Source organism: Tursiops truncatus, chromosome 19 (genome assembly GCF_011762595.2).
Source record: "Tursiops truncatus isolate mTurTru1 chromosome 19, mTurTru1.mat.Y, whole genome shotgun sequence".
Classification (NCBI taxonomy): domain Eukaryota; kingdom Metazoa; phylum Chordata; class Mammalia; order Artiodactyla; family Delphinidae; genus Tursiops; species Tursiops truncatus.
In genome coordinates, this window is record NC_047052.1 from 277920 (window position 1) to 305465 (window position 27546).

Here is a 27546-nt window from a genome sequence, read left to right on the forward strand (position 1 = left end):
CACCTCCCACATCCCGCGAGCTTACAGCACCACTGTCCCCCTTACTTCTTTTCTGGGTAGGGCTCAAAGGACTCGTCTGAGGACTGGGTATTCTGCTTCTTATCATTTTCGTCTTCACTCAGGAAGTCTCTAGGAGAGAAGAGAGAACCTTTAGCAAAGCTCTGGGGCCGGTGACGGAGCCAGTGAAACTTCCTGTCTAAAGGCACCCTGTGGATCCCCACACTGCACGTCTTAGCTCTCCTCAAAAGGCCTAAAATTCCCAAGTCTCCAATCCCATCTCCTAACAGCAAGGGCACGCCAGCCAGGGTCACAAGCTGACGATCCCGTGTAAGCCACACTTCTCATCATGACACCAGGACCCCGATCTCCCAAAGAGCCTCTCTACTGGGGCCCGAGGCAGGGGGTGAAGACCCTCACAAGAGGCGGGCTTCTCAGGAAGTGGGCTTTTAGAATGTCACCTCACCCCCATAACTGTGAGCACCTGCCAGGATGAGAGATCAGCTGTCAGTCATCTCAAAGGTCACAAAGGCCAAAAAAACATCTGTACGTCTGTAACCTTTACCCTGAAGTGTGAGTCACTACACAGGCTCTGCTGGGCAGCGGACAGAGCCCAGCTGCCACACCCCCCCACAGAGAAAGGCCCAAGGCTGGCTGGTGGCTACGGAACAGCCACGGCCTCCTGACCCCGGGGGAGTTTGTGGCACACACGGTGGGGTTCCTCCAGCACCTGGGTCATCCGTCACTGGCACCAAAGTCACGCTGTCCTACTTGTTTGGACAAGAGTGCATCTGCAGTCCAGCCAGAGCTCGCAGGGCAGGGTGGGAAGGCTGGCTGGCGTGCGGCCTCCATCCCGAAAGGTTTGGTCTTGGAGCCCGGGGGGTGGCCCCAGGAGCAAACAGGTGCCCCTTCCAGGAAGGTTTGTCCTCCTGTAGGAAGCCTCCACCCCCACGTCACCAACACATCATGATAGAGGCCAGAGGCTGGCTTCTGTTCTAGTAATGTCTGGGGTTGGCTCAAAACTCAGGCCTTGGAGGTCGAGACAAGCGGCAGCATCAAAGGACCAGCCAGAGGACCATCTGAGCAGAGTAACTTCCATACCACCCTGGCCAGGCCCCCTGCAGCTCCATCAGGTCTGCGGTGCCCCGGGGACCCAGGAGCCCCCAGTCAGGAACGGAAGCCTAGAAGCACCCCCCGCTGCTCCCCTCCTCCCAACAGAGAAAGCGGGGAGGCCGGCCGAGACCCAGGCTGCCGGCCCCGGGATGGCGGCGCTTGGTTTCCAAGGAGGAATTTTAGGCTATGTAAACCCGCTCTTCTCTCACCCCTCAGAAAGGTCACTGAACTCGTCTTTTACCCGATCATCCGAGGTTGGAGAGGGAACCTGCTTCTCACCCAACTGCCCTGAGAAACAAAGAACAAGACTCCAGTCACCCGTCACCCCCAGACAGCCAGGGGTGCTCCCCGCAAGGACGATGGGGAGCCTGGGGTCCCCCTGCCTCCAAGTCACTCACCTCCCAACCCATCCCGCACATGGGGGTGGCCCCAGCGCCGGGCCACCCCCATGTCCAGCCAACAGTAGCAACGCCAGCAAGCCCAGCCCCTCCCCAGGGGTTCGGATCCAGCCGCTTTGGGATGGGATGCCTTGTACTTTGTGGATGTTTTGGGACATTTAAAAAAATCACTGTTATCCAAGTACTGCAGACACACAGTTTAGAAACGCAAGCAGTTCTAAGAACCGTGCAGCACAAGTCTCTCCCCTCCAACACCAGCGTCGCCCTCACTCTGAGCCGTCCGGTGGCTGAGGGTCAGCACACGGGGCAGCCTGGTGCCCACACGGCAACAGGCGCCCACATGGAGGCCGAGCGACGCGGTCGGAAGCCAGCCTGGCCCTCCGAACACGACGTCTGCGAACAGCTGCGCCCAACCCACAGTGCCGTGGGATCGGGCCCTGAAGGAGGGGCCGCCCAGAGCAGCCTGTCCACACTGGTCCCACTGGGCGCTGGCTGAGGCCCAGGGAGTGACCTGCAGCTGGCTCAGGACAGCCTCAGACACCAACCGCCGTCGGGCCCCACGAGGCCCCCGTCCTCTTCCACCCTCTGTGCCCTGGGCCCATGCAGGCTTAGAGGAAGCCTGGAGGGCAGACGAGTGTGCCGTCACAGAAAGCGCTGGAACAGGGTCCTCGGCCTCTCTGCTGTCAGATGGCCGTGAGGCGGCCCCCGGCATTACCCTGGCCCCTCCACGCACGACACCGCAGCCACCGCCCCAACACACGCTTCCTGTCGAGGGCTCTGCCTGGCCCAGGACTAGGAATCCTGGTCAGACAGCCCAGAGGCGCCTCCTACCTGGGGCCCCGCTTTGGGGGAGGCTTGGCTGAGGCGGGGGGCCCGGCCCAGGCCCCACCGGGTCGCCATCTGAAGGAGGCCGGGCTGTGTCCGTGCTGGGCAGCGTCTCGGTCTCGGCCCCGGCGGCGATCGCTCTGCCCTGGGAGCTCTGAGGGGCAGCCCCGCTGGGGCTGGACCCCCGATGCCGGGGGAGCCCTGGGGCCAAATCCTTGTCCCACGTCCGCCTGACGCCCAAGGTGCCGTCCAGCAAGAGGGCCTCGCAGCTGGAGTCGGCGTCCATGGTGTAGTCGTGCCCTCGGTCACAGCCCCACACGGCCCGGACGATGCCACAGTACTCGGAGGACAGGGTCCTCTGGAGGCTGGGCAGGGCCCCGCAGCCGGCCGCGTGTCCGTGCACCCACCCCACCAAGCCACGCAGGCCCTGGGGGCTCGAAGCGATCAGGTCCACTGAGGAGAGGCAGAGACGCCAGCCCATGGCCGGTGAGCACGCGCACCTCCCACCCCACCCACCCCGCGCCCCACCCCAGGGGTGCACTCACCCACACACGCTCCCTCCTCCGCCCCCGTCCGAGGCTGCACACCGACCCTGCAAAGGAGCAGCGCCGCCCACTGAGAGCAGGAGTGGGCCCGGCCGCTCCACGTGCAGTCTGAGCCCTCTCCTCCGAGGCCGCCCGCCGGGCCCCCCGCCCACACACCCTTCGCACTGGTGCTCACGAGCGTCTGCCTCACCCGCCATGATGGGCTCCCCCTGCGGAGGCTCCCACCCGGGCCGCCCTGTGCCCATGCGGCCCGCTCGTGGGGTCTCCTGCACGCCCCCAGCGAACGAGGGAGGGCGCCTACTTTGCACAAGGCTTCCGGCGGCCCGTGGGGGGGACGTTGACTCTCTGCAGGAAAGACGTGAGGAGGCCGTGGCACTGGTAGAACTGGGTGTGGCAGTTCTTGCAGACAAACTGGGGCAGAGCCGGGTCCTGCTGGACGGCCACCCCCAGGAGGCGCTGGAAGTCCCGGACAAAAACACGGTCCCCAGGGGCCGGTCTTTCTGCGCTCTCCCCAGGCGCCCTGCCAGAGATGCTGCGGAGGCTCCGGGAGGAGAACTTCCCGTGACAGAGGCGACAGTGCCCCATGGCCAGGGCCCGGGCCGTTCCTGGGCAAGCACAGGAAACATGAAGTCAGGCATGCAAGACAGCTCCCAGGGGAGGTGAGGCCCACACTCCGCCAGCCTCCCAGCTCCTGGAGCGGGGCCTACCCAGACATGCCCCTTAAACACAGGCGCAGGTCTGGGCCAAAGGCAGGCCTCTGGCTCCGGTCTCCCAGGCGAATACACAGCCTTTGGGGAGAATGGCCAGTGGAGGGCCTTCTGGGCTAGAAAACCTTTCAAAGAATTCTAAATGCCTCCAAAACAAGACCAGTTTTTTGTTTGTTTTTTTTTTGGCTCTGTTGGGTCTTTGTTGCTGTGCGCGGCATTCTCTAGTTGCAGCGAGCCGGGGGCGGCTCTCTGTTGCGGTGCGCGGGCTCTAGGCACACGGGCTTCGGAAATTGTGACACGTGGCCTTAGTAGTTGTGGCTTGCAGGCTCTAGAGCACAGGCTCAGTAGTTGTGGCACAAGGGCTGAGTTGCTCTGCAGCTTGTGGGATCTTCCCGGACCAGGGCTCAAACCTGTGTCCCCTGCTTTGGCAGGCAGATTCTTAACCGCTGTGCCACCAGGGAAGCCCAACAAGGCCAGTATTACTCTGATACTAAAACCAGACAAGGACACAACAAGAAAAGAAAATTACAGGCCAATATATCTAATGAACGTAGATGTAAAAATTTTCAACAAAATAACAGCAAACTGAATTCAACAATTAATTTAAAAGATCGTGGAGACTTCCCTGGTGGTCCAGTGGTTAAGAATCCGCCTTCCAATGCAGGGCACACGGGTTCGATCCCTGGTTGGGGAACTAAGATCCCACGTGCCATGGGGCAACTAAGCCCGCACACCACAACTACTGAGCCCAGCGCCACAACTACAGAGCCCACACGCTCTGAAGCCCACGCGCCACAACTACAGAGTCCATGCACTCTGGAGCCTGCATGCCACAACTAGAGAGAAGCCCGCGCATCGCAATGAAAGATCCCGTGTGCCACAACCAAGACCCGATGCAACCAAAAAATATATAAATAAAATAAATAAATAAATAAGTAAATAAAAGATCATGCACAATGATCAGTTGGGATTTATTCCAGGGATGCAAGGCTGGCTCAACCTCCCCAAACCAATCCATGTGACATACATTAACAAAGTAAAAAATAAAAATCATACAATCATCTCAATAAATGCAGAAGAAATGTTTCACAAAATTCAACATCCATTCACGATAAAAACCTCAATAAATTGTGTACAGACAGAAAGTACCACAACATAATAAAAGCCATATATGACAAGCCCAGAGCTAACATCATACTCAACGGTGAAGAGCTAAAAGCTTTCCTCTAAGACCAGGAACAAAGCAAGGATGCCCACTCTCACCATTTTTATTCAACATAGTACTGGAAGTCCTGGCCAGAGCAATTAGACAAGAAAAATAAAAACCACCCAAATCATAAAGAAAGAAGTAAAACAACCTCTATTTGTACATGATATTATATATAGAAAACTCTGTAAGACCCCACCAAAAAAACTGTTAGAATAAACAAAGTCAGTGAGGTTGTAGAATATAAAACCAGTATACAAAAATCGGCTGACTTTTAAATACTCACAAACTATTAAAAATTAAGAAAACAACCACATTTATAATTGTGTCAAAAAGAATAAAATCCTTAGGAATAAATTTAACCAAGGAGGTGAAAGACCTGTACACTGACAACTATAAGACACTGAAGAAAGAAACTGAAAACACAAATAAAGACAGTCCATGCTCGTGGGTTGGAAGAATTAATATTGCTAAAATGTTTACACTCCTCAAAGCCATCTACAAATTTAAAGCAACCCCTATCAAAATCCCACTGGTATTTTTCACAAAAATACAACAATCTTAAAATTTATATGGAACCAAAAAAAAAAACAAAAAACAAACCATGAATAGCCAAAGCAATCCTGAGAAACAAGAACAAAGCTGGAGGCAACATTTCAAACTATATGGAGGCATGATCACAGAGGCATGACTTCAAACTATACTACAAAGCTACAGTAATCAAAACAGTACAGTGTTAACATAAAAATAGACATGTAAGCTAATAAAACAGAATAGAGAGCCCAGAAATAAATTCATGTGTACAGAGCCAGTTAGTTTACAACAAATGAGCCAAGAACATACAATGGGGAAAGGACAGTCTCTTCAATAAATGGTGCTGGGACTGGGAGATTGGGATTGACATATATACACTAATATGTATAAAATGGATAACTAATAAGAACCTGCTGTATAAAAAAATAAAATTCAAAAAAAAATGGTGTTGGGAAAACTGGACAGCCATATGCAAAACAATGAAACTAGACCACCACCTTATACCATACTCAAGATAAACTCAAATGTATTACAGGTTTCAAAGACCTGAAAGCATAAAACTCCTTCATAGAAGAAAACATAAAGGTAAGCTCCTTGACATGGGTCTTGGAGATGACTTTTTGGATTGACACCAAAAGCAAAGGTAACAAAAGCAAAAATAAACAAATGGGCTTATGTCAAACTAAAAAGCTTCTGCACAGCAAAGGAAACCACCAACAAAATGAAAAGGCAACCTACTGAATAGGAAAAACAGTTTGCCAATCATGTATCTGATAAGGGGTTAATAATCAAAATATGTAAAGAACTCATACAACACTATAATAAGAGCACAAATAATCTGATTTTAAAAATGAGCAGAGGATCTGAAGAGACCTCTTCCCAAAGAAGGCACAGATAACCAACAGGTGCGTGGAAAGGTGCGCAACATCACTAATCATCAGAGAAATGCAAATTAAAACCACAACGAGATATCACTCCCACCTGTCAGAATGGCCATCACCAAAAAGTCAAGTAATAACAAGTGTCGGTGAGGGTGTGGAGAAAAGTGAACCCTTGCGCACTGTTGATGGGAATGTAAATTGGTGCAGCCACTATGGAAACAGTATAGAGGTTCCTCAAAAAGTTAAAAACAGAACTACTACACGGTCCAGCAATTCCAGTGCTGGCTGTTTATCCTAAGGAAATGAAAACACTAACTTGAAAAGATATATGCACCTCTGTACTCACTGCAGCATTATTTATAACTGCCAAGGTATGGGAACAACCACAGTGTCCACCAACGGGTAAATGTTTAAAGAAACTGTGGTACATATACACAAAGGAATATTTACTCAGCCACGAAAAGGTGAGAAAATTCTGCCATTTCCAACAACATGGATGGACCTTAATGGCATTACACCAAGTGAAGTAAGTCAGATGGAGGAAGATGAATACCATATGATCTTACTAATACGTAGAATCTAAAGAAAGAAAAAATCCTGAACTAATAGTTACAGAAAACATATTAGTGGTTGCCAGAGAAGGGGAGTGGGGTGGTGAGTGAAAGGCATGAAGTGGTCAGAAGGTACCGACTTCCAGTTATAAGTCCTGGCATGTGCTACACAGTACGGTAACTACAGATACTTCAGCACAATACTGCGTTGTATATTTGAAAATTGCTGAGATCTTAAAAGTAGATCCTAAAAGTTCTCATCTTAGAGAACTTAGAAGGGAAAACAACTTCTAAGTACAAGTGGTGATGGATGTTACCTAGTACACCTGAAACCAATATCATGTTATGTGCCAATTATACCTCAAAAAATTCCCCCCCCCCAAAAAATAATAATAAAAAAGAAAGTATAAGTAAATAAATAAATGCCTCCACAGCTATGGCACTTCATAAACTAAGCTGGAAACTTCATTCCTCTTCACATCACCCTCCTGCGACCAGAACTGAAAGAGCACGTCCATGCTCTGCTTCTCCGGGGGTCTCCGGTCTGCAAGTGCAGATGATGCCACCTCCCTCTCTGCCCCGGGGGAGGACTACACGAGAGAAGCGTGAAGTCCTTCTCGAGGGGGCAAAGGCATTACACGAAGGCAAAGTGCATATTAACGCCCATACCGCCTGCCAGGAGGGGGCCCCGGCACTCCTACACTTAACCCTCTTAAACCCTCTTAGTTCTGTTTTAACGAAGAGGAAGCTGAGGCCCAGACCAGATGAAGCCATTATCCGAAGAGCACAGGGCAAAACCACGACTGAAACCCAGGCCTGCCCGACAGACGGCAGGACTTGAGCACTAATTACTCAGTGAGCTCAGAGTAGGCGCCGAAGGGACAGCTGTCTTGCGAAACATCACCCAGCGCAGCTGCGGCGTCCGCCGCGGAGACCGCCTCGCTCCCTCCAGGCGGGGAGGCCTAGTCCGCTTTCTGAGGAGCCAAGGCACCCTGGGCCAGGTTGTCGCGGGGGGCGGGGGCGAGCGGGTGGTCTCGGGGGGCCGGGGAGTCACGGCGGGCCGGTGCTCCCCGGGGGCCGGGTGGTCGCGGAGAGACGGGTGTTCATGGGGGCTGGGTAGTCACCGGGAGCCGGGGGGGGGTCGCGGGGGCACTCGGCGGTCACGAGGGGCCCCCGCCCGCCGCCCCTCGAGCCCGGACGGCAGGACCCACCTGCCTCGTCGGCGCCGTCCTCGCCCGCGTCCGCGCAGGCCCGCGTCGGGCCCCAGCCCAGCCGCGCAGCCACCAAAGCCGCCGCCTCGGCCACGTCGGGACCGCTGCGGGACGGGCGGCCCCGGGGCCGGCCGCCGCCACAGCTGCCGCCACCGGAGCTCCCGCGCTGCCCGGACACCCCGGGCGACAGGAAGCGCCCGAGCCGGTCCCGCTTCATCGCTGTGGCGGCGGCTTGAGCTCGGCCCCGGAGCTCCGCCCCGTCCGATTCCGTTCGGCCCCGCTCGGCTCCGCCCGGCCCCGCCCGGCCCTGCTCGGCCCGGCGCTCCGCCCCGTTCCTCCTCGCTCGGCCCCGCTCGGCCCCGCTCGGCCCCGCTCGGTTAGCCGGGCCAAGAGGCAGGGCTAGGTGTTGCTCTGCCCGGAGCCTCTCGTCCGCTAGGTTGGACTGTGCTCGCTCGTTCAGTTCGACTCCGCCGTTCGGCTCCGCAGGACTCACTGGCAGCGGGGCGGGGCGATGAGGGAGGGGCGGGGCGAGTGATGGGGGCGAGGAGGGTGAGGAAACAGGGATTGGACGGATTGACAGCGGGAGGGGAGTGGCGAGGAAAGGGAGGAGGGGATGGGAGAAGCGTAGCGAGGAGGGGCGGGGCAATGAGGGGAGGAGCGGACTGAGGAGGGGAGGGGCGGAGTGAGGAGGGCAGGGCAGCACGGCACGACGAGGGCAAGGGGCGGGGGCGTACGCGGTTGACCTGTCACCGACAAGGAGTGATGGCATCGGTAGTTGCACTTACACTGTCGTGGCAACTGCGGGAGGAGGTTATTTGAGAGTTCCGTCCCCCCCACCTTCGCCCCTTCGGCTCCAGGAGCGGAGCACGCCGCGCGTCGGGAGGCAGGGCTGCCGGAAGTGGCCTCACGTCGGTACCGCCTTTTCCGGCGGTCCGGGGCTCGGGCGGCACCTGCGCCCGCGCACGCCGCGTTCCGGTATCCGGGCCGCCCGCCCCGCCCCTCGGCCGCCAAGGCCTACCCCGCCGGCGCCATGGCCGCTGCGGTCGGGGACGGCGCGGTGAAACCGCTTCAATGCGCCATGAAGCTGGCCAACGGGGCCATCGAGCTGGACACCGGCAACCGGCCCCGGGTGAGGCGGGCGGGGCGAGGCGGGGGCGGTAGCCGACCCGCGGCCAGCCCGGTGGGCGTGGGCGAGGGCGGGGCTGCGGGGTGGGCGCCTCCAGGCCTCTCCGAAGGCTCCGGGGCGCGGGCTCGGGCTTCGGCCGTGACCTTGGACAGCTCCCGCGGGCTCCAGCCCTCAGTTTTCCCGTCTGTTCATTAAGTCGGGAATATGAGAAGAGGTGTTTTCATTTGTGAAGGGGACTCAGGAGGGTCCGTGAAGCAGCCCTCCAAAGTGTATCTGGCAGACAATCCCGTGCGTTTGTCTAGTTTGGGGGCGGGCCCTGTAGCTTTAGTCAGATTTCCGAAGGGGACGGTGTCCGTAAGAGGTTAGCTGCGGCTTTCCAGTCGCCTTCAGCGCTTGTTTGGAAGGAAATGCCGGCGGGGGAGGGGTGTGGCTTGTCTCCAAGAACTGGTGTTAATCCTAAGGGTGGCGACCGCATGGAAAAGCCGGCTGAGTCACACCGGGCCGCCCAAGGAGGGGAGGAGGCCGCGGGTGCCTCCGAAAGGCATTCCGGTCTTCCATCCGCTGCCTTCCCCAAGTCGGGATCCTAGGGCAGCAAATGCCCCCACAAGTCAGAAATCCTTCCCGGAACCCATTTTATCCTTATCTGAGGTGTAGACTTAAAGGTGGGTAATTTGAGAACTGGGATGCAGCAAAACAAACAAAAAGCAAAGCACCATGCTATGGTTCCAAACGCCCTGAGCTCTATCAGGGAGCCCTGAACAGGATGGCAGGGTCACCCTTTTGAAAATACTGACATTCTAGTGTCAGACTGCTGCGTGCCCAGGGAATACTTACTCTGGGGTTCGGGAAAGGATTTCCCAGAATCCGAGTCAGAAAGTCATTCTGAGATTTACAACACACTCCCTGATTCACCTTCCAAGAAATATTTTTCTAAAGCCACTGAGTGAATGGCCCCTGAGTTACACAGGCAGAGAACTTGTTGCATAGAGTGGAAAATGGCAGCAGCTGCCAAGGCTCCTTACCCTGGCCCACTGACAGAGAACCTCCGTTCCTTCCTGTACTGGAGAGAAAGGCAGTGATGCCAGCTTCAAGTCTAGAGAAGAGGGGTACTCTCCATGCCCCAGCAGAGCAGTTACCAGTGAAGCGGCTCGGCCACTGCAGGTGTATCTCACAGATAAGCAGGCTCCACTGTTCCTGTGTTTCCACAAGGGCACCGAGCAGGCATGATGGGACTGTGCGCCTCTACTGGCCTGACCGCTGCCATTTCTCTTCCCTGGGCACAGGAGGCATATACAGAATACCTGAGGAGCGTCCACTACATCTCCCAGGTGCTGCTAGAAGAAGTGGAGGCCTCCAAAGGTACGGCTCCTCCCAGGCCGGGCAGGCCGTGGGCAGCTCAGCCTTTGATGGGGCCCCGGGCCCCAGGCCTGGGGGTGTCCTGCCTGCCGGGCCATTAGTCGAAGGTGGACGGCTGAGCGCTCAGTAAGCATGAGCGCAGCAGGGAGCAGGAAGGGCCGGCTGCCGTGACTGAGGGGATGGAGATGGGCTGGGACGCGACCAGAGACTGGACGCTGAACCTCAGTCCAGGGACGAGTGAGCTGCACGATGGTTGAGGGCTGGGGGCAGCATCCCAGCAGAGGGCGCTGCAAAGGCCCTGAGGGAGAGGGTTCCGGACACAAGAAGGGTCGGCAGGCTGGAGACGGGAAGGTGCAGTTGGGGCCGGCCGGCCCTTGGGATGGGCCTGGGGTTGTTCTGGCACGAGGTGAAGCTCGTGGAGGCTTTGTGGGGAGCGGCCGGCATGGGAGCAGATCCTCCAGGAGGCTCCCGCAGTGAGGACAGCAGTGGTGGGACTGCCTGGAGGTGGAAGGAGTGAAGGGCTTGGGGCATGTCCTCTAAAGATGGGCCTCACCAGACATTCTAAGCGGACAGTGAGCTGCCCGGAGTTGGGGGGGAGGGCCAGGGAGCACAGGAGGCAGTGCGGGAGGTGGCAGGAGCAGACATGAGGGAGGAATTGAGGTCTCTGTCAGGAGCACATTCTGCTCGAGGTGTCCAGCAGCCCGACAGTAGTCAGGGAGAGGTGGGAGTCTCCACCCTGGGGAGCTAGGGAGCTCAGCAGAGCTCTGGGCACTGGGAGGAGGGCACGGTGGGAGCAGCCGCGAGGGGTCGTCCTAGAGGAGAGACCTGCGAGGTCAGGGAGCCCTCAGAGAAGGGCAGGACTGAGTGGGTGAGGGCCACTGCAATGGGAGCAACGTGGCTGAACGAGGGTGTGGTGAGGGTCTGGCCGTCACGGGAGCGGGGGTGGATCAGGTCTGGTGGGGTCCAGGGGAGAGTGTCAGGTGGCAGCTCCTACACCGTGAGTTTGCTGATAGGAGCGATTCCCAGAGGGAGTGCAGAACAGAAGTTCTCTAGCTGCACCAAGGGTGAGCTTGGACACAGCCAGGGGGCGGGAGATGGGTTTTGAAACTGTTTCTGTGAAACAGCCGTGCTGACTGCAGGGCCCACCTGGAGGAGGGGCTGTAACTAAAGTGAAGCCGCCAGTGAGGAGAAAAGGCCCAGTTAGTTATAGAGAAGGCTCTGATGGTCCAGGCGAGAGGACAGGACAGCCACACACAGGGCCAGGAGGTAAACCCAGGGCAGATGGTCAGAGATGAGGAGGAAGTGGGCTGTCCTTTGTTTCTATCCCAGCAAGAATCTGACTAGTGATAGAGGTGATGGTGACCACCCTTCTTGTCGCTTGCTCCCCAGAAGCTGGGGAGACTGTGACCCCTGACACCTCGAAGATGCTGAAGCTGGCTGAGCAGTGTCTGGAGAGGGCCCAGTCGACAGCTGCCAAACTTGGTGGGTGTCCGGCAGAAAGCTTTCTTAGGACATCCCCACCCCCCAAGTCTGCATCTCTTTTTTTTTTTAATTAATTAATTAATTTTTTGGCCACGTTGGGTCTTCATTGCTGTGCACACGCTTTCTCTAGTTGCAGTGGGTGGGGGCTACTCTTTGTTGCAGTGCGCGGACTTCTCATTGCAGTGGCTTCTCTTTGTTGCGGAGCACAGACTCTAGGCACACAGGCTCAGTAGTTGTGGCTCGTGGGCCTTAGAGCGCAGGCTCAGTAGTCGTGGCACATGGGTTTAGTTGCTCCACAGCACATGGGATCTTCCCGGACCAGGGCTCAAACCCGTGTCCCCTGCATTGGCAGGCGGATTCTTAACCACTGAGCCACCAGGGAAGTCCCAAGTCTGCATCTCCTTTGTGGAATGTCAGGCCCCCGTGCAGACCCTTGGCTACGTATGTCTTACAGGGAAAACATGCCTGAGGCCAGCCATGCCTGTGGCTGCCCCCGTCCCCTCTCCTACCAGCCGACACCGCCGGGTGTACTCAGATGAGGGAGGGAAGCTCTCTCCATTTCTGCCACCTGAGATCTTCCAGAAGCTTCAGGCTGTAGAGTCACAAAGCTCTAAGAAGTAAGATGGGTCAGAACAGAAGGTGGGCTAAGCCTGGGTTTAGAGGCAAAGTGAGCTAACCATGGTGGATTTAGTCAGAAGGGATCCCAGAATGGAAATACCTGGTGCGTGGCAGAAACAAATGCAAATTGTCTCTGGAGCAAAGCACCTTCAACTTTCATAAAATGAGTGGTACATAGTCAAAGATAACCAAGCACAGAAAGAATCAAGAAACTGTAAATGAGAGGTAGCAGAAACAGACTTGCAAAGTCTTCAGATAGAGTTATGAGACACAGATTATAATACAAACATGCTTTCTGTATTTAGAGAAATAAAAAGCAAGTTTGAAAATACCTGCAGGGAACAAGAAGCTATAAAATCTGACTTATAATAGGGGTCAAATAGAATTTATAATAGGGGTCAAATAAGAACTAAGTAGAAACAAAAATACTGAAATTATTTTTAAACACTAATCAGAAACGACAACAAATTATATCCTCCTGTAAACATACACACATGCACACAAAAAGAAGGGGACAAGTTTAAAACAGCAGAGTAGACCCAGCTGAAGACAGAATTAGAGAATTGGATAAAAGGTTAAAAGATACCCTGCATGGCTCACACACACAAAAAGACATGGAAGGTCTAAGGGGTTATTGGAATTCCAAAGAAAGATGAGAAAGAAAATGCGAGAGGAGCGTTACTTGAGGAGATGAAAGCAATTTTCTAGAACTGGTGAAAGACACTGAGACACAGATGCCAGAATCCCAGCAGGATAAGCAAGAGGATGGGCTCTTCCTGCTGCTGCTGCCAGGCCTTGAGCCACAGCTACACCCTGTCTCTCCAAGTGCAGTTCTGGGGCAGGGCCAGGCACCAGACTTCCATCTCAGTATAGTCTTGTGTCCCCACGACTTACCTCCTCCCACCCATGAAAGCAGGAAGACGTGGGACCATAAGTTTTGATGGTGAGGGGGCTGTTGGTGGCTGTTACCAAGTAGCTGTGAAACACCCCCCACCCCTACCCCTCTTTCATGGGTTGCAAACTAATCTAGCTGTTTGGCTCACGTGGTGCCTTCACAGAGTTTCATGCTGTTAATAAACACATGTGACTGGTGTGCATAAAGGTCTGGAATCCAGGCAGTAGGGCCATGTTTCAGGGAGGCAGGTGTCTCCCGCCCACCCCAGACCTCCTCCCTCCTTTACATTCCTGCCTGCCCCCATCACCACCTCCTCACCTTCCGGTCTCAGGGCGGGGCCAGGAAGGGACCTCAGGTGACCAGAGCGTTCCTGGGCTTCCTGGAGCCTGGACAGCAGCTTGTCACCATTCCAGGGAGCTGACACCCCTGGAGGAGGCCTCCCTGCAGAATCAGAAGCTGAAGGCTGCCTATGAGGCCCGGATGGCCCGTCTGGACCCCAGCCAGGCCATGCAGAAGACATCCCTGGTGAGCGGAGTCCAGGAGGGTCTGGAGTGAGGCCGGTGGGGGCAGTAGGCCTTATTCCATCCTTCCCGTTCTAGACCCTGTCCCTGCAGCGGCAGATGATGGAGAACCTGGTGATCGCTAAAGCCCGGGAGAAGACAGTATCCTTTCTGTCCATCCTTAGTGTGCAGAGGCTTCAGCTGAGGGAGGGGACAGGGAAGTAAAGATGCCAGGGTTCAGGTGTGGAAACAGAGTTCCTCCAGTTTCAGAGACACTTGTCCTCAGTGGGTGGTTCCCGCCCAGCCCCGCTTCCTCTCGCCTCCCGGCCTTTGCACAGGCCACCCTGCCCCTCCCAGCACCCACAGACTCCTCTCCACCCCTCAGGTCGACTAGGACTTGCCTTCCCTCCCTGAGCGGGCCTGTCCTCTGGCCCAGCCCCTCCTCCCACCCATCCCAACGGGCCCCGTGTCCGGCAGGGCGCTGGGACGCCGGGGGGTGCGTGCACGCCGCGTTAGAAGGGCCTTGACTCTGCCGCCCCAGCTGCAGAGGAAGATGGAGGAGCGCCGGCTGCGACTCCAGGAGGCCGCCAACAGGTGCGTCTCCGCCTTCGGTCCCGGGACTCCTGGGGGGGCCAGGTGGGGACTCCCGCGCCCGCCTGTCCAGCCCTGAGGCCCCCAGACCTGTCCTTTCTCCCAGGAGGTTCTGCAGCCAGGTTGCCCTGACCCCCGAGGACCGGGAGCAGCGGGCCCTCTACGCCGCCATCCTCGAGTACGAGCAAGACCACGTGAGTGCGCAGGGCAGGGAGTCCGCAGGGAGGCCTGGGCCCCTGGGCGCGGCCTTGGCTTGGGGGAGGGCCTTCCCGCGGGCTCTCCCCCAAGGTCTCCTGTCCTGCAGGACTGGCCAAAGCGCTGGAAGGCCAAGCTCAAGAGGAGCCCAGGGGACCTGTCCCTGGTGACCAGCCTGGTCTCCCACCTGCTCAGGTACCGGACGTCGGCCCTTCCCCCGGCTGCAGGCTGATGGCGGAGGAAAGGATTAAGAAGGAGAGAGGAGCGAGGCAGTCTGGGGTGACCGCACGGGCAGCAGGCCACGCTGGCTCTCTCGGAGGCCCCCGCCTGTGACCCCGGGGTCTCCTGTCCGCGGATGGCCTTTCACGGGCCTCCTGGCTTCTCAGAGGGGCGGGACAGGCCTTACCAGCAACATTCAGCCGCGAGGACTAGTCCATGCATCCCTTCTCTGAAATCCCTCACGGCAGGGCCACGTGGCCGTTGGGTGGGGGTCGGGTAAGGGCCTCGCAGGGCTGGCGGGCCTTCTCAGCCCCCGGGTCACCCAGCGAGGGGACTGCAGCCCCAGCCCGACGGGGCTGCCTTCACACACTGCCTCTCCCCCTACTCACAGCGTCCCCGACCACCCCATCTCGCAGCTCCTGAAGAAGCTCCAGTGCGCCGTGTACCGGGCGCTGTACCCCATCGTGAGCAGGGGCGCTGCCTCGGCCCTGGGCTGCCGTTCCCTGCCCCCCGACGCCGACGGGCTGCTGGCTCCTGGAAGCCGGCGGCTCCGGCCCTCTCAGAGCCTCTACTGCATGCCCTCCCCCCCCGAGCCCAGCCCAGCCCAAAGGCCCACAGACGGGGCCTCCGCCAGCGCCCCCATCCCCCCACCCCACCCCGGCAACCCGGACAGAGGGGCAGACGGCAGCCCCACGGGGCCTTCCTCACCCCTGGCGGACACTTCATCCGACCTGCCGGGCAACGACAGCTCCTTCGGGGACCTGGAACAGTTCTTGGCTACTCCTGAGAGGAGGGGCCGGGGCCCTGGGGAGCAGCCTGAGCCCCAGCCCCCAGGGGTGAGGAAGGAGCCGTTGCTGGAGCAGCTGAAGGGCACCGTGCAGGACATACACGACGCCATCGGTGAGGTCCGCGCCACAGGCCGGGTGGGTGGTGGGGGAACTGCGCTGTCCGAAGCCCACGTCCTCGGAAAGCTTGTCAGAGGCCTGGGATGGGCCCGGTCCAGCGGAGCCTTCCTGTGGGTGGCATCCAGGCCGGCCCTGCTCTGCAGAGCCCTCCCCTGGGGCCACGTGTCCAGTTCAGCAGAGAGGCACACACCCTGCCCCAGAGAGCAGCTGGGGCTGGCAGTGGCCAGGGTCTCCCTCCATCCCTGGCTGTCTCCTCACGGGGCCACATAGGGAGGACAGCCGGGTCCATTTCAGTCTTGGGTTTGGGGGAGGGTCTGCCGTCAGGGCCTCTGGCTGCCAGGTGGTCCTAGCTGCCCCATTAGGTCCGACCCCCACCCTTCCAAACCCAGGGCTCTAGGTCTGTGCGGCCTGGTGGCGGCTCATCTTAGGTTTTTCCATTTTGAGAAGCGAGTGTGTGTTCCGTAAGGAGCCCAGGGTGGCAGGGGACTTCACGTCCCTTCCAAGGAGGAAGGCTGTGAGGGTTTCCTGAGAACCAGCGAGAGGCCCAGCAGTCAGGGGCCTGTGTTGTCTGGGAGACTCTGGGTGAGCACCCCTTCCTCCCTGGTGGGGGGCGGGTTCCTTCATCTCCCTGGACCTCAGATTTCTTGTCTTCAGATATGCTTCTGACGTTCCTCTGGGTGCCCCAGTTTGGGGTACAGACCCTTTTCAAGAAGCTGTCTTAGGCCCTCCCTTCCAGGCTTGTCTCCTTGGCCCCCTGGCGGAGCTGCATATGACCCTGTGACCCCCTAGGGATGAGGGCCCTGACTCCCTGCACCGACCTGGGCCGTAGCGTTCAGAAGTGGGGGGAGGCAGGGCCAGGCAGAGCCCCTCCTGCTGAGCCGGGAAGCTACCTGTGGCTCTGCCCATCCCAAGCTGGCTCTGGGGCGGCAGGGAGGGGCAGGCAGGTGGGGACCCTGCCTGGGCACCCCAGGTTGGCTGCGGGTGGGAGAGGCCTCCAGGGGCTGCCAGCGGGGCTAGAGGTCCCAGCTGTCCCCACAGTGCCTCTGTACCGGCTCTGCTCCCGGCAGACAGGCTGCTCTCGCTGACCCTCCTGGCTTTTGAAGGCCTGAACACGGCCGCCTCCAAAGACCGCTGCTTGGCCTGCATCGAGGAGCCCTTCTTCTCCCCGCTGTGGCCCCTGCTGCTGGCCGTGTACAGGTACGGCCCCGCCGCGTGTGCGTCCCTCAGCTGCCTTCCTCCCAGGTCCCCTCAGGTGTTGCGCGTGTGCAGGCGGTGCCACGCGCACCCTCCCACGGCTCGGGGCGTGGCCAGCTTTCCCCAGCGCCGCCCCTGTCCCCTCCTGGGCGGGGCCCTGGGCCCCTGAGCCTGGCCCCTCTCTGCCCCAGGAGCGTTCACCGCCTGCGGGAGGCCGCCCTGAGCAGGAGCATGGAGCTGTACGGGAACGCGCCCCCGGCGGCCGTCGGCGTCCCCACCAAGCTCCTCCCCCGGGACCCCGAGGCCACGGCGGGCGGCGCCTACCCCTACTGTGCTGCCGCCCAGGAGCTAGGGCTGCTGGTCCTGGAGAGCTGCCCCCAGAAGAAGCTGGAGTGCATTGGTGAGGGGGGACGGTTTGGTTGGAGGGAAGGGAGAAGGGAGTTAGATGAGACAGAGTCGAGTCCCGTCCCGGAGGGCGACTGGAGTCTGCGCCTTCAGCCCTCAGCGGCAGGCCCTTCTCCAGTCCGGGGGGTGTGTGTCCCGTGGGACATGAGTGGTGGTGGTCCAGGCTCTGCCCAGCCCTGCACGCGATGGGGGTGGGGCGGCGCCCGGGGCCGTACCGGGACGAGGTCCCCAGCCCCTCACCCGAAGCCTGGCTTCTGCGACGCAGTGCGAGCCCTGCGGGTCACCTGTGCCTGCGCGGAGGACTACTCCCGGGCTCGCGAGGCTGCGCCCCAGCCGGGCATCGCCGCCATGTGAGTCCCAGGAGGCCACGGCCTGTGGTGGGGACTGGGCGGGAGGGGCTGCCTTCAGAGGCCCCGGCCCCGGCGCCTCGGGTTCCCGCCCGGCGCCTGGCCCTGCTTCTCCTTGAGGAGAGTGCGGCCCATTTCCACCAAAGACCCCGGGCTCCAGCCCTGCTGACGACGCGGTCCGGCCCCTCGCTAACCCGGTGGCGTGTGCCCCCCTCAGGTGCATGCTTGGGGAAGCCGCCCCGGTCCTGTCCTGGGGAAGAGCCCGTCCCCTGTGCTGAGCCCCAGCCTGGGGTTCCTGCACTGCCCCTGCCCCAGCCTCCTGAGGTGGGCAGGGGTCTTCCCCACCTGGGTTCTGCCTTATCTCACCTGCACCAGCCTGTAGCCAGCAGCCTGCCCTGGCCCTGGCGCCCACCTGGGGCTGGCGACCCTCACCCTGTGCCAGAGACCGGGGTCGCCCTGAAAGCACCTGTCCTTGCAGCCAGCTGGGTGGGCTGCGGGGTCAGGCCGGGGGACCCACCTGGCTCTCACCGGCCACCATCACTATTGTACCACCTGGTCTCCGAAAAAGTTGCAGCAGGTGAAAGGGCCCCAGAACTGAAAGCATTTCCGAGTCCCAGCTGCAACCCCGCGCTAGCGCTCTCTGTCTCCTCAGGACATCCAAGGAGCTGGGGGGGGGGGGGGTGGCGCTGTGTGTCCCTGCAGGTGTGTGGCACCCAGGGAGGTGGGGGCAGGAGTCCCTGGTTGGTCATCAGGTTCAAACGAGTATGCTTCCGTGCTCCTCGCCAAAAGTACTGGCCCGTGGGCCCTTCGCCAGGGTTTTGAGCATCCCTCAGGGCCTCCCTCCCTCACTTAGGTGCCTCTTGCGGAGGGTCTGGGGTACCTGGAGTGGCACGTGAGTGACCCTGATCCCAGGAGTGAGCAGGCTGCCTGGGACACGGGCTATCCTCTCCGTCCTCCCGTCCCCGGGCTCGGGCCAGCTCACGGGAGAGCTTCACTGTGGGGCCTCCCTGGTCCAGCCCTGGGCTCTGCGGCACAGGGTCCCCGTTCAGGATGGCCTCAGCGATCCCAGGTGGTCTTTTGTCACGCTGACCCAAGCCCACCCCCAGCCCCCTGAGGCCGGTGGGCAGGAGAGGCACGGGGACAGCATCCAGCAAGCCCAAAGCTGCTCCAGGGACCTAGCTGGGAGGCTTCAGGGCTGTGGGGACTGAGCAGCGCCCCCGGTCCCTGGAGCCTCCTGGCCGGCTCTGCGTCTCCCCAACAGTGGCGCCGACGACCTGCTGCCCATCCTGTCCTTTGTGGCGCTGAGGAGTGGCCTCCCCCAGCTGGTGTCGGAGTGTGCAGCCCTGGAGGAGTTCATCCACGAGAGGTGGGAGCCTCGGGCCAGCGTGGGGGCTGAGCTCGTGCGCCCACCCACGCACGGTGCCCACGGCCCCTCTCCCTGCCCCTCACCCAGCACACTGCCCAGAGGAGCCAGGGGGCCATCCCCTGAGCAGCGTCTGCCTGGGGAGTGGGCCGTCCCCCAGCCCAGCGCCCTGACAGCCCGTGGGCCCTCAGCATCCAGGTTCTGCCCCGCAAGGGCAGGTGCCCCTTCCAGAATGTCGGGGTCTCCTTGCATCCCTCCAGTGACAGACGCTTGTGCCACCGCCGTGCAGGTACCTGATCGGAGAGGAGGGTTACTGCCTGACGTCACTGCAGAGCGCCCTGAGCTACGTGGAGCTGCTGCCCCGGCGGGCCCTGGGCAAGTAGCAGAGGACGGGCTGGCCAAGGACTGGCCCAGAGGCACCTGCATGGGGCGGTGGGCTGGCCGAGGTGGGGCTCTCGCCCCCGCCTGACATCAGCCCCTAGGGCTCAAGGAGGCCCCTCTGCTCCGGATAGGATGGGGCTGACCCGAGTCAGCTCCCAGGAACCAGGCCCTTCTCTTTCCTGTCCCCACCTGTGAGAGGCCCCGTGCAGGGAAACTGGGCGCCCCTGGGGCCTGCACACTCCAACGGCTCAGTCCGCTGACACCCTGCAGGCCCCGCAAGCCCAAGGACAGAGGGGCCATGGGCCTGACTGAGGGCAGGTCTGCTTCTCTCCCTTCCCGTCCCCCGTGACACGCGGAGCTCCCTGAGCCAGGTTCTTGTCTGAGTCGAGAAGAGAGCCTGTCACCCCACAAGAGGCCTGGGGCCCAGGTGGGTTTAGACTGTGCTGTTTATTGGTCACTGATCACTCTGTCCTGAAGACCCAGGTGTCCCCAGGGCACCTGCCCATGTGTGGGAGCTCTGAGCCACACTCCCACCCTTGGCAATGGGCACGGACATCCTGAGACCGCTGGCGAATCCCCACCCCCACTCAGCCACTTCAGGGTCGGTGTGAACCCAAGGGTCGGCGCCTGCCAGGAGCCCCACCACCTGCCCACCCTGACTGTTACAGGCCCCTGGGCAACCACTGACCCAGCTGGAAATAAAGAGGTCACTGGTGTCTCCATCAGCGCGGCTCACCTGCTCCCCGTCCCACTGGCCGGGCGGAGGCCTGGGCAGCACAGCCACTCCCAGCCAACCAGCCAGAGCCAGAGGGTCCCAGAGGCCCCTGGGGCCATCGCCAAGCCCAGCCCACCTCCCAGACCTCTGCCCAGGAGTGGGATCCGTGGGGCTGCTCCTTCTAGCACTGGACACACTCTGGGGGGCCTAGCAGGTTGGCAGGGTCAGAGGTCATCACTGGGCAGGATCTGAGCCCGGACCACTCCTCCCGAAGGGTTCCCAGGAGTCATGTTGCTTTCCAGGTGGGGAACACATGCAGGTGGCCCGGCCCCAGCCCCAGGCAGCATCTGTCACCATGGCAGAAAGTGGTGTGGGAGCAGCGTGTGGGTCCCTGGGGAAGGCCCAGCTGGACCTGACTGTGTGTTCTGTGCACGCAGTGTCCCAAGGCTGTGCGGGAACCTCGTGAGGAAAGTGAGGCACAGAAGGGGAAACGCCTTCTCCAGGCCACAGCTCCCGGTGGCAGAGCTCTCTTCGAGCCCAGCACGTTGACTCCGGAGGCCAGAGGGGGCCGGGGACGTGACCCCAAGGGAAGGCCAACCCGAGTTCCGGGGGCAGCTGCCTCTTTCGGGAGCCTTTGTGGGCAGGGGTCCCCTGCCCACCAGCACCCCAGGAACGACAGGCAGGCACCCGCCTGCTCACCCTGCCCTGCCCTCAAAGCTCTCAGTCCCTGAGTCCCTGCCCTCTCCAAAGGAAGCCCCCCAGTCCTGGACACGAGGCCCAGCCAGCCATGAAGCCTGGGGAAGATGACCCCCTGCTCCAGGCCTTGGCGGTCTCAAGGATGGGATTTTAAGCCCCCTTTCATAGAGCAGGTGGACGATGGAGCGAAGCCTGACCGTGGGCGCTCCTGCTGGCTTTGGGGAGCTCTCTGGAGGCGCTGATCAGACGGCCTTCCTGCTGCTGGCTCTGGGCCAGTCCTTCAGCCTCTCCCAGCCTACAGCCTTTCGTAAGACGGTGAGTGATGGATTCTTCACACAGAAAATCCTCCAGATCAACACGAAAAAGGCAGGAGCCCCAGTCAGGAAAATAGCAAAGGCTGTGAACAGGCTGTCTTCAGAAGAACTTTAAAAAGCTCATCAGCATAAGAAGAGGTGTTTAAAGTCATTTTTAAAATCAAGAAATGCAAATTAAAACACTTACAAGACAGACCTTCCCTTGCGTTGAACTGGTGAAGATGAGAAAGCTGGATGAGGAGGAGAGGGGTGTTGCCTGGGAGACTGGACCCAGCCGCGCAGTGTGCTGGGCGGTGGTCCAGGGAGCTGCGGTCCTGGCCAAGGTAGGTATTAACTGACCCTGCCACCCATCTGCTCCGCCCGGCTATAGCCCAGGGTCACAGGAGGACCCCTACGCAGCTGGCGCTGAGGCAGTGTGGCATCCGCCCCCCTGCTGTGTAACAAGCCAGCCCACTCACTGGCTTAAACATGCGACAGCCATTTGCTTTGCTTGTGAAACTCCCACCTCGGCAGGGTTCAGTGGGGACGTCTTGTCTCTGCCCCACCTGCAGCATCAGCTAAGTCAGCTTCCAAGTTGGGGTGACCCAAGATCAAGGGGTTGGAGTCATCTGGAGATTTGTCTACACGTCTGCCATCAGCGAGGGCCTCGGCTGTGGGAACAGCCGTGGCGTGGGAGGCCTGCATTCGTTTCCTGTAACTAGCTACTGGGGAGCTTAAAACAACAAAAATTTACTCCCAAAGTCCTGAAGTCTGAAGTCAAGGCGTCCACAGGGCCGTGGCCCAGCAGAGTGCTAGACGAGAACCCTTTCCTGCCTCGTCCAGCTCCGGGGGCTCCTGCAGTCTCTGCCTGTAGCTGCAAGCCTCTGCATCCATCATATGCCTCCTCCCGAAGTACGTAACCTTGCTCCTTACAAAGACGTCATTCTGACGGGATAGGGTCCACCTTAATCCAGTCTGACTTAGTCTTAACTTGATTATAGCTCCAAAGATCCTATTTCCAAATATGTTCACATTCCCGGGTTCCATGGAATTTGGACATTATTCAGCCTTCATTATTCGGCCCCTTCATGCAGCTGCTTTCCTCCCAGTATGTGGCTAGGTCCCAAGATTGAGCGTCTCAAGACAGCAAGGCAGTTTTATGACTTAACCTGGAAAGCCATGCAACGTCACTTCCATTCAACGGGTCTTCTATGGGACTACTCCTCTAAGGGAGGACGGTGCAAAGACCTGCTCAGGTTCGAGTGGCACACTGAGACAGAGCCATGCTCCCTGGAGTAGCACACAACAGTTAACAGCAAACACCTGGGGCCACGCAAACAGCACTCAGAGCAGGAGCGGAGAAGCAGGGCTGGATACAGAGCAGAACGTCGGATCCGGTGCCTGGAAGCGACTCTGACCTAGGCAGAAAAGCGCCTTCACGCCGCCTCAAAGAGGCCCGGGTTGCTGATTTGTTGGGTTTTTTTGGTGGGGGGAGGAGGGTGCGGCGCCCCCAGCAGTGGGAGCGCGGAGTCCTAACGACTGGACCGCCAGGAAAGTCTCCTGAGGTTGTAGTTTTAAATGACGCTGAAACGGCCGGCCGGCTTCCACCTGGAGCACTGGCCCCGCCAGAGGGCGGCTCGACCCCTCCCTCCCTCCCTCCCGTATCTGGTCAATCCCGTTAGGCAACGAGAAGGGTCCTGTCCCTGTTGGGGTAGCCCCGCCCCCAGGAGATTGCCCCGCCCCGCGTCCGGTCCCCGCTCCCGGCAGGCGCACGAAGAGCCACGGTACCTGCTTCCTCGGCACCCTGGCGCTCCCGAGGGTCCAGCTCAGGAGGTCGGCGCCCGCCTCGGTGGGAGCGTCCGCGGTGTGCCCCCTGTCCTTGGCTCCGCAGTCCGTGGAGGTTCGTGCTCCCGGGCCCTCACCAGGCCCCGCCCTGTCCGCGTTGGCGGAGGGGGCGGTGCCCGAAGAGACCCCGCCCCTAACGTCACGGCCGAGGGGTGGAGCCGGCCCGACGGAAGCGAGGTGCTGCTGGAGAGGCCCGAACAGAGCAGCGGGCGCTCGGGGACTGCTGGTGAGAGACAGGTAGGGCTGTCGTCCTCCGGGCCCACAGCACGATCTGCTGGGCAAAGGGGTCTCTGCTCGGGAAGGGAAACTCAGGTGGCGTACGTCTCCAGGGAAGGGGGTGCTGTAGATACCAGGGGCGCACAGTTGGTGGGGGACCTGTGGATGCAGGCGAGGGCTCTGGAGGCGCGCAGCGGGCAGGGAGGGACCTCTGCGTCCTGATACCCTATTCTATTCCCGCCCGCCAGCATGGGCAGCAGCTCGCTGTCCGAGGACTACCGTCTGTGCCTGGAGCGCGAACTTAGGCACGGCCGCGCGGGCGTGTGCGGGGACCCATCGCTACGCGCCGTGCTCTGGCACATCCTGGTGGAAGACTTCGACCTGCATGGGGCGCTGCAGGATGACGCGCTGGCACTACTCACCGATGGCCTGTGGGGCCGCGCCGACCTGGCCCCTGCGCTACGCGGCCTGGCCCGCGCCTTCGAGCTGCTGGAGTTAGCCGCCGTGCACCTGTATCTGCTGCCTTGGAGGAAAGAGTTCACCACCATCAAGGTAGGGCGCCGAGCCGAGTGGGGGCCCCCGCCCAGGCTACTGGGAGTTGGCTACCATCGGGACGGTGGCTACCGTCGGGCCTAAGGGATTTCAGGTGTCCTCAGAGGCTGATAGGTTTCAGAGAGCTCAGTGTGCTGAAGGGTCCTGGGCGTGTTGGAGCATCTCTTGGCCGAGGTTCCCCTTTGTACTCCTGGGGCTGAGAACATGGGGTGGGTGGAGGTCACCCGTTTGGATACCTGCCTTCCGAGGGGGATCCTGGTCCTTAAAGCTTGCATCACTGCCCTCCCCAAAGTAGCCTTGTGGCCCCAGTTACCATAGAAATCCTAGGACAGACACACAGGAAGGACTGGGCATTCCAGGGTCACCCTAATCTCTCCAGGAGAGATTTGTGGCTCCATTTGTGGAAGATGACATGGTTATCCCCTATGAAGTAGGCAGGGGCTGCGGGTGCCCCTGCATGTCCTAGTGGAGCCGGGCTAAACAAGTACCTAGCTCACCCCACAGCCTGGGTAGAGCTGAGCCCAGGGCCGGCCGGGCCCCTCCAGGTGAGCTGCAGGCTGGCAGGAGGGGGCAGGCTGCCTTCTGCTCTGAGCTAATTCAGAAGAGTGGGAAGGTAATGATGTCACTGGGCACGTGGGCGTCCGCCTCCACTGGTTGCCATGGCAGCAGCAGCCTCTCTCAGTGAGGTGAGCCGTGGAGCCCACTGCTCCACTGGGACACCTGCTGTTCTGAGCTTCTAGGACTTTCATTCATCCGTTCAGACGAGGGCAGGATGCAGCCCCATGGGGGGCCAAGAGCAGAACAGACAGGCCTGATCTTGACACGCTCACGGGCTTCAGCACTGGGCAGACCTGGATGGGGTCTGCTTCTGCCGGCTCTGTGGCTTGGGGCAAGTTACCTAATCTTTTGGAATCCATTCCTTCCTCCATGAAGCAAACATGAGGACAGTCTAGCGCAAGGTCCATTGTGAGGGGTGAAAGCCCAGCCCTGAGAACAGTCTTACAGCAGTGCCCCATCTGTGGAGGTACTCTCATCAGCTGTAAGCAAAGGTACACTCACAGGGTCCCAGGATCAAGGAACTGTAGACACGTGAGAGACACGTTATCACCATCCTAGGGACGCTTCTAGTTCCTTTGCAGCCTGGAGCCTCCAAAAACTACAGATGTTCCATCCGTGTGGTGGAAAGCTGCACAGCTGGAGAAGTGAATGGCTAGGCCTCTGTCGTGTCAGAGAAAGCTCTCAGAAACTGGAAAAGCAGAGTTCAGAATGAGGCGTTTAGGAGGCTACCTGCTCAGAGCAAATAAGCACCTGTATTCTTTGTTTGCATGACCACTCAGCAGGTACACGGGAAACTAACTAAAGTAGCAAACCTCCACAGGTGAGAGGAGGTGGAGGGGACCCAGAGGGCAGCGAGATTTCTCAACAGGGCCTCTTTATTTAGTTTGTTCTATGACCCAGGTGAAATGTGTTAGATTAAACAATTGTGATGCTGGGGCCTACCTCAGCCAGTGAGATCAGAGTTTCTGGGGGTGGCCCTGAGCATCTATGGTTTTTTTGTTTTTGGCCGCACAGCCTGCGGGATCTCAGTTCCCCGACCGGGGACTGAACCCAGGCCCCAGCAGTGAAAGTGCCAAATCCTAACCACAAGACCACCAGGGAACTCCCAGCATGTATGTTTTTAAACAGCTCCTCTGGAGGGAGCGTCAGCACATCCCAGACCGCCTTGGGGCCATGCCGCCCCCTGGGGTGAGGATGGTGGCCCCCAAAGCAAGGGAGTGCAGCTGAGGCGGGGGCAGGTCTGCGGGAGGGTGGGCTGCCGCCGACCGGCCCCCTCCCTTGCAGACTTTCTCAGGGGGCTACGTGCACGTGCTGAAGGGCGCACTCTCGGAGGACCTCCTCATCCAGAGCTTCCAGAAGATGGGCTATGTGCGCAGGGACGACCACCGCCTTATGGTGGCTGCCCTGCCCCCCGCCCGCCAGCTTGTGCAGGTGGCCCTGGGCTGCTTTGCCCTGCGGCTGGAGTGTGAGATCCTGGGCGAGGTGCTGGCGCAGCTGGGCACCAGCATGCTGCCAGCCGAGGAGCTGCTGCAGGCACGGCGGGCCAGCGCGGATGTGGCCTCCTGCGTGGCCTGGCTGCAGCAGCGACTAGCCCGCGAAGAAGAGCCGCCACCTGTTCCCCCCCGTGGCTCCCCGGCCCGGTGCCAGGCCCGGCTGGACCTGTACCGGGACCTGCAGGAGGATGAGGGCTCAGATGAGACCAGCCTATACGGGGGACCCTCGCCAGGCCCCGACTCACCCCCCTCGGAGCTAGCCTGCCAGCCTCTGTTCTGGGAGCAGAGCGCCAGACTGTGGGGCGTGGGGGGCGGGGCCTGGGAGGCTGAGGCCAGCAGCCCGGCCTCGGAGGAAGAGCCCGAGGCTGAGGCCTTCTCCCTCCTCTCACTGCGCCAAGAGCTGCTCAGTCGGCCCGGAGACCTGGCCGCCCCCCAAGCCCCTGGAGCCCCTGAGCAGGCCAGCCCCCCACGAGTCCCCGAGCCCCCCGGCTACCAGACACACAGCTGCCTGGGCCCTGGCGCCCTCCCCACCCTCTGCTGTGACACGTGTCGCCAGCTGCACACTTCCCACTGTGCCACCCTGGCCACCTGCCGCCCGGGCCACCCTTTGCGCGCCCTGCACGGAAACCACCAGCGGCGCCTGTGGCTGCAGCGAGCCCAGGTGGACACCTTGCTCTACGATGCCCCTAGGCCCGCCTGGCCCTAGGCCCAGGGCTTTCTGGAGACATGTTCCGTGGTGCTTTTCTGGGCCTCATCCCTCCTCAGACCCGGGCCACTGGCCACCCTGCCCCTCCTGCCCCCCAGGGGTGCTGAGCACAGCGGCAGGTTGGGGGGCATGGAGACTCAACCCCGCTACGTGAGAGGTGGGGGCCGTCTTCCTCAGAAAGCTGCCGGCCCGCCCCCAGGGAGCACCCTCTCCCTCCTCTCCCACCCCTCCCCGGCCCCACCACTGGCCCCAGCGCCGCAGCTCCGGACCTGCTCCCTGCAAGTGCCCAAAGGGGTGCTCCACAGAGGAGTGTCCTTGGGGGCTCAGGTGATCTCATGAGCCCCGGAGCTTTGCTAAGACCATTCTAGGGGCTCTGCCAGGTGCATGGCTGACCCGGCTGAGGGGACCTGGTCCCCCATGGGTGTCACAGACCAGCACTGAATGAGCTGAGTGCTGGCCTGAGACCAGCCCCATGGGCTCCAGTCAGAGCTGGGCGGGGAAGCTGGACCCAAGGACAGAAGAGAAATGATCTAGTCTCCAGCCAGAGTGAATGCCCAAGAGTTCCAGAGAACAGCAGGCGGGAGACGGGGAGCCACGGAGCCCAAGAGGCTGTCACCCCACTTCCGGGTGGAGCGTGGGGGCTTCTGAGCAATCAGTACCCCAGCAGCCTCCCTGCTACATCTTCCTGCTGTCCGGCTTCGGAAGGCAGGGTGAGAGATCTCCAAGGCTCCCACCCCAGAGCCCACCTGGGTTCCGTGGTAAAGATGCACCAGCTGCCAGCCGACAGCCCGCTCACAGGGCTGGAGGGAGTGGGTCTGCCCACCTGGGCCTGGGGTGGGGCCAGTCTTGTGTGTGGCCCCTCCCCCCACACCTGTCTGTCATGCGAATCACAACCTCAAAGTACATTAAAGGACGCTGGATCCAGC

General features: G+C 60.1%; 3 protein-coding genes across 12 annotated transcripts in view; 2 read left to right on the forward strand and 1 right to left on the reverse strand.

Annotated features, from left to right (window-relative positions):
* The window catches only part of ZNF276 (zinc finger protein 276), a 61193-nt gene extending 52337 nt beyond the window's left edge, over positions 1–8856 (reverse strand). For 2 of the 5 annotated variants that reach the window (XR_012327900.1, XM_073795641.1), the window contains exons 1-6: positions 7611–7944; positions 3180–3483; positions 2879–2925; positions 2340–2786; positions 1320–1398; positions 46–129 (exon numbers count right to left, since the gene is read on the reverse strand). Coding sequence is in view for 4 of the 5 variants with exons in the window: in XM_073795641.1 (XP_073651742.1) it covers positions 46–129; positions 1320–1398; positions 2340–2786; positions 2879–2925; positions 3180–3483; positions 7611–7659 (1010 nt within the window). In the remaining variant the exon portion in view is untranslated. Of the gene's footprint in view, positions 1–45; positions 130–1319; positions 1399–2339; positions 2787–2878; positions 2926–3179; positions 3484–7610; positions 7945–7969; positions 8187–8754 lie in introns of those variants that run through there. The other 3 variants (XM_033844707.2, XM_033844706.1, XM_073795640.1) reach the window with 3 other exon arrangements.
* Positions 8857–8965: 109 nt separating this feature from the next.
* Positions 8966–21467, forward strand: VPS9D1 (VPS9 domain containing 1). Of its 5 annotated transcripts, XM_073795635.1 has the most exons (16): positions 8966–9098; positions 10379–10454; positions 11841–11933; positions 12388–12550; positions 13860–13971; positions 14046–14108; positions 14488–14540; positions 14644–14731; positions 14842–14927; positions 15343–15851; positions 16924–17053; positions 17242–17450; positions 17721–17805; positions 19064–19168; positions 19455–20563; positions 20699–21467. In XM_073795635.1, exons 1-15 carry the CDS (start codon positions 9000–9002, stop codon positions 19546–19548), a joined length of 1965 nt encoding a protein of 654 aa, XP_073651736.1. In that variant the 5' UTR covers positions 8966–8999; the 3' UTR covers positions 19549–20563; positions 20699–21467. The 5 variants fall into 5 exon arrangements, with proteins under 5 accessions (XP_073651736.1, XP_073651737.1, XP_073651739.1 ...); XM_073795636.1 differs by lacking the exon at positions 20699–21467 and having other exon boundaries at positions 14626–14731; positions 18656–19168; positions 19455–19498; XM_073795638.1 differs by lacking the exons at positions 17721–17805; positions 20699–21467 and having other exon boundaries at positions 14626–14731; positions 19426–19540.
* Positions 21468–21607: 140 nt separating this feature from the next.
* SPATA2L (spermatogenesis associated 2 like) lies at positions 21608–27544 on the forward strand. Of its 2 annotated transcripts, none has more exons than XM_033844709.2 (3): positions 21608–23332; positions 23560–23863; positions 25706–27544. In XM_033844709.2, exons 2-3 carry the CDS (start codon positions 23561–23563, stop codon positions 26618–26620), a joined length of 1218 nt encoding a protein of 405 aa, XP_033700600.1. In that variant the 5' UTR covers positions 21608–23332; position 23560; the 3' UTR covers positions 26621–27544. The 2 variants fall into 2 exon arrangements, with proteins under 2 accessions (XP_033700600.1, XP_019779253.1); XM_019923694.3 differs by having other exon boundaries at positions 21608–23321.
* Positions 27545–27546: the final 2 nt, after the last annotated feature.

Coding starts and splice junctions, on each gene's coding strand:
- SPATA2L (XM_033844709.2), top strand. CDS start 23,561: ATGGGCAGCAGCTCGCTGTCCGAGGACTACCGTCTGTGCCTGGAGCGC. Junction 23,864..25,705: donor AAGAGTTCACCACCATCAAG/GTAGGGCGCCGA, acceptor CCTCCCTTGCAG/ACTTTCTCAGGGGGCTACGT.
- VPS9D1 (XM_073795635.1), top strand. CDS start 9,000: ATGGCCGCTGCGGTCGGGGACGGCGCGGTGAAACCGCTTCAATGCGCC. Junction 10,455..11,840: donor AGAAGTGGAGGCCTCCAAAG/GTACGGCTCCTC, acceptor CTTGCTCCCCAG/AAGCTGGGGAGACTGTGACC. Junction 14,541..14,643: donor CTCCAGGAGGCCGCCAACAG/GTGCGTCTCCGC, acceptor CCTTTCTCCCAG/GAGGTTCTGCAGCCAGGTTG.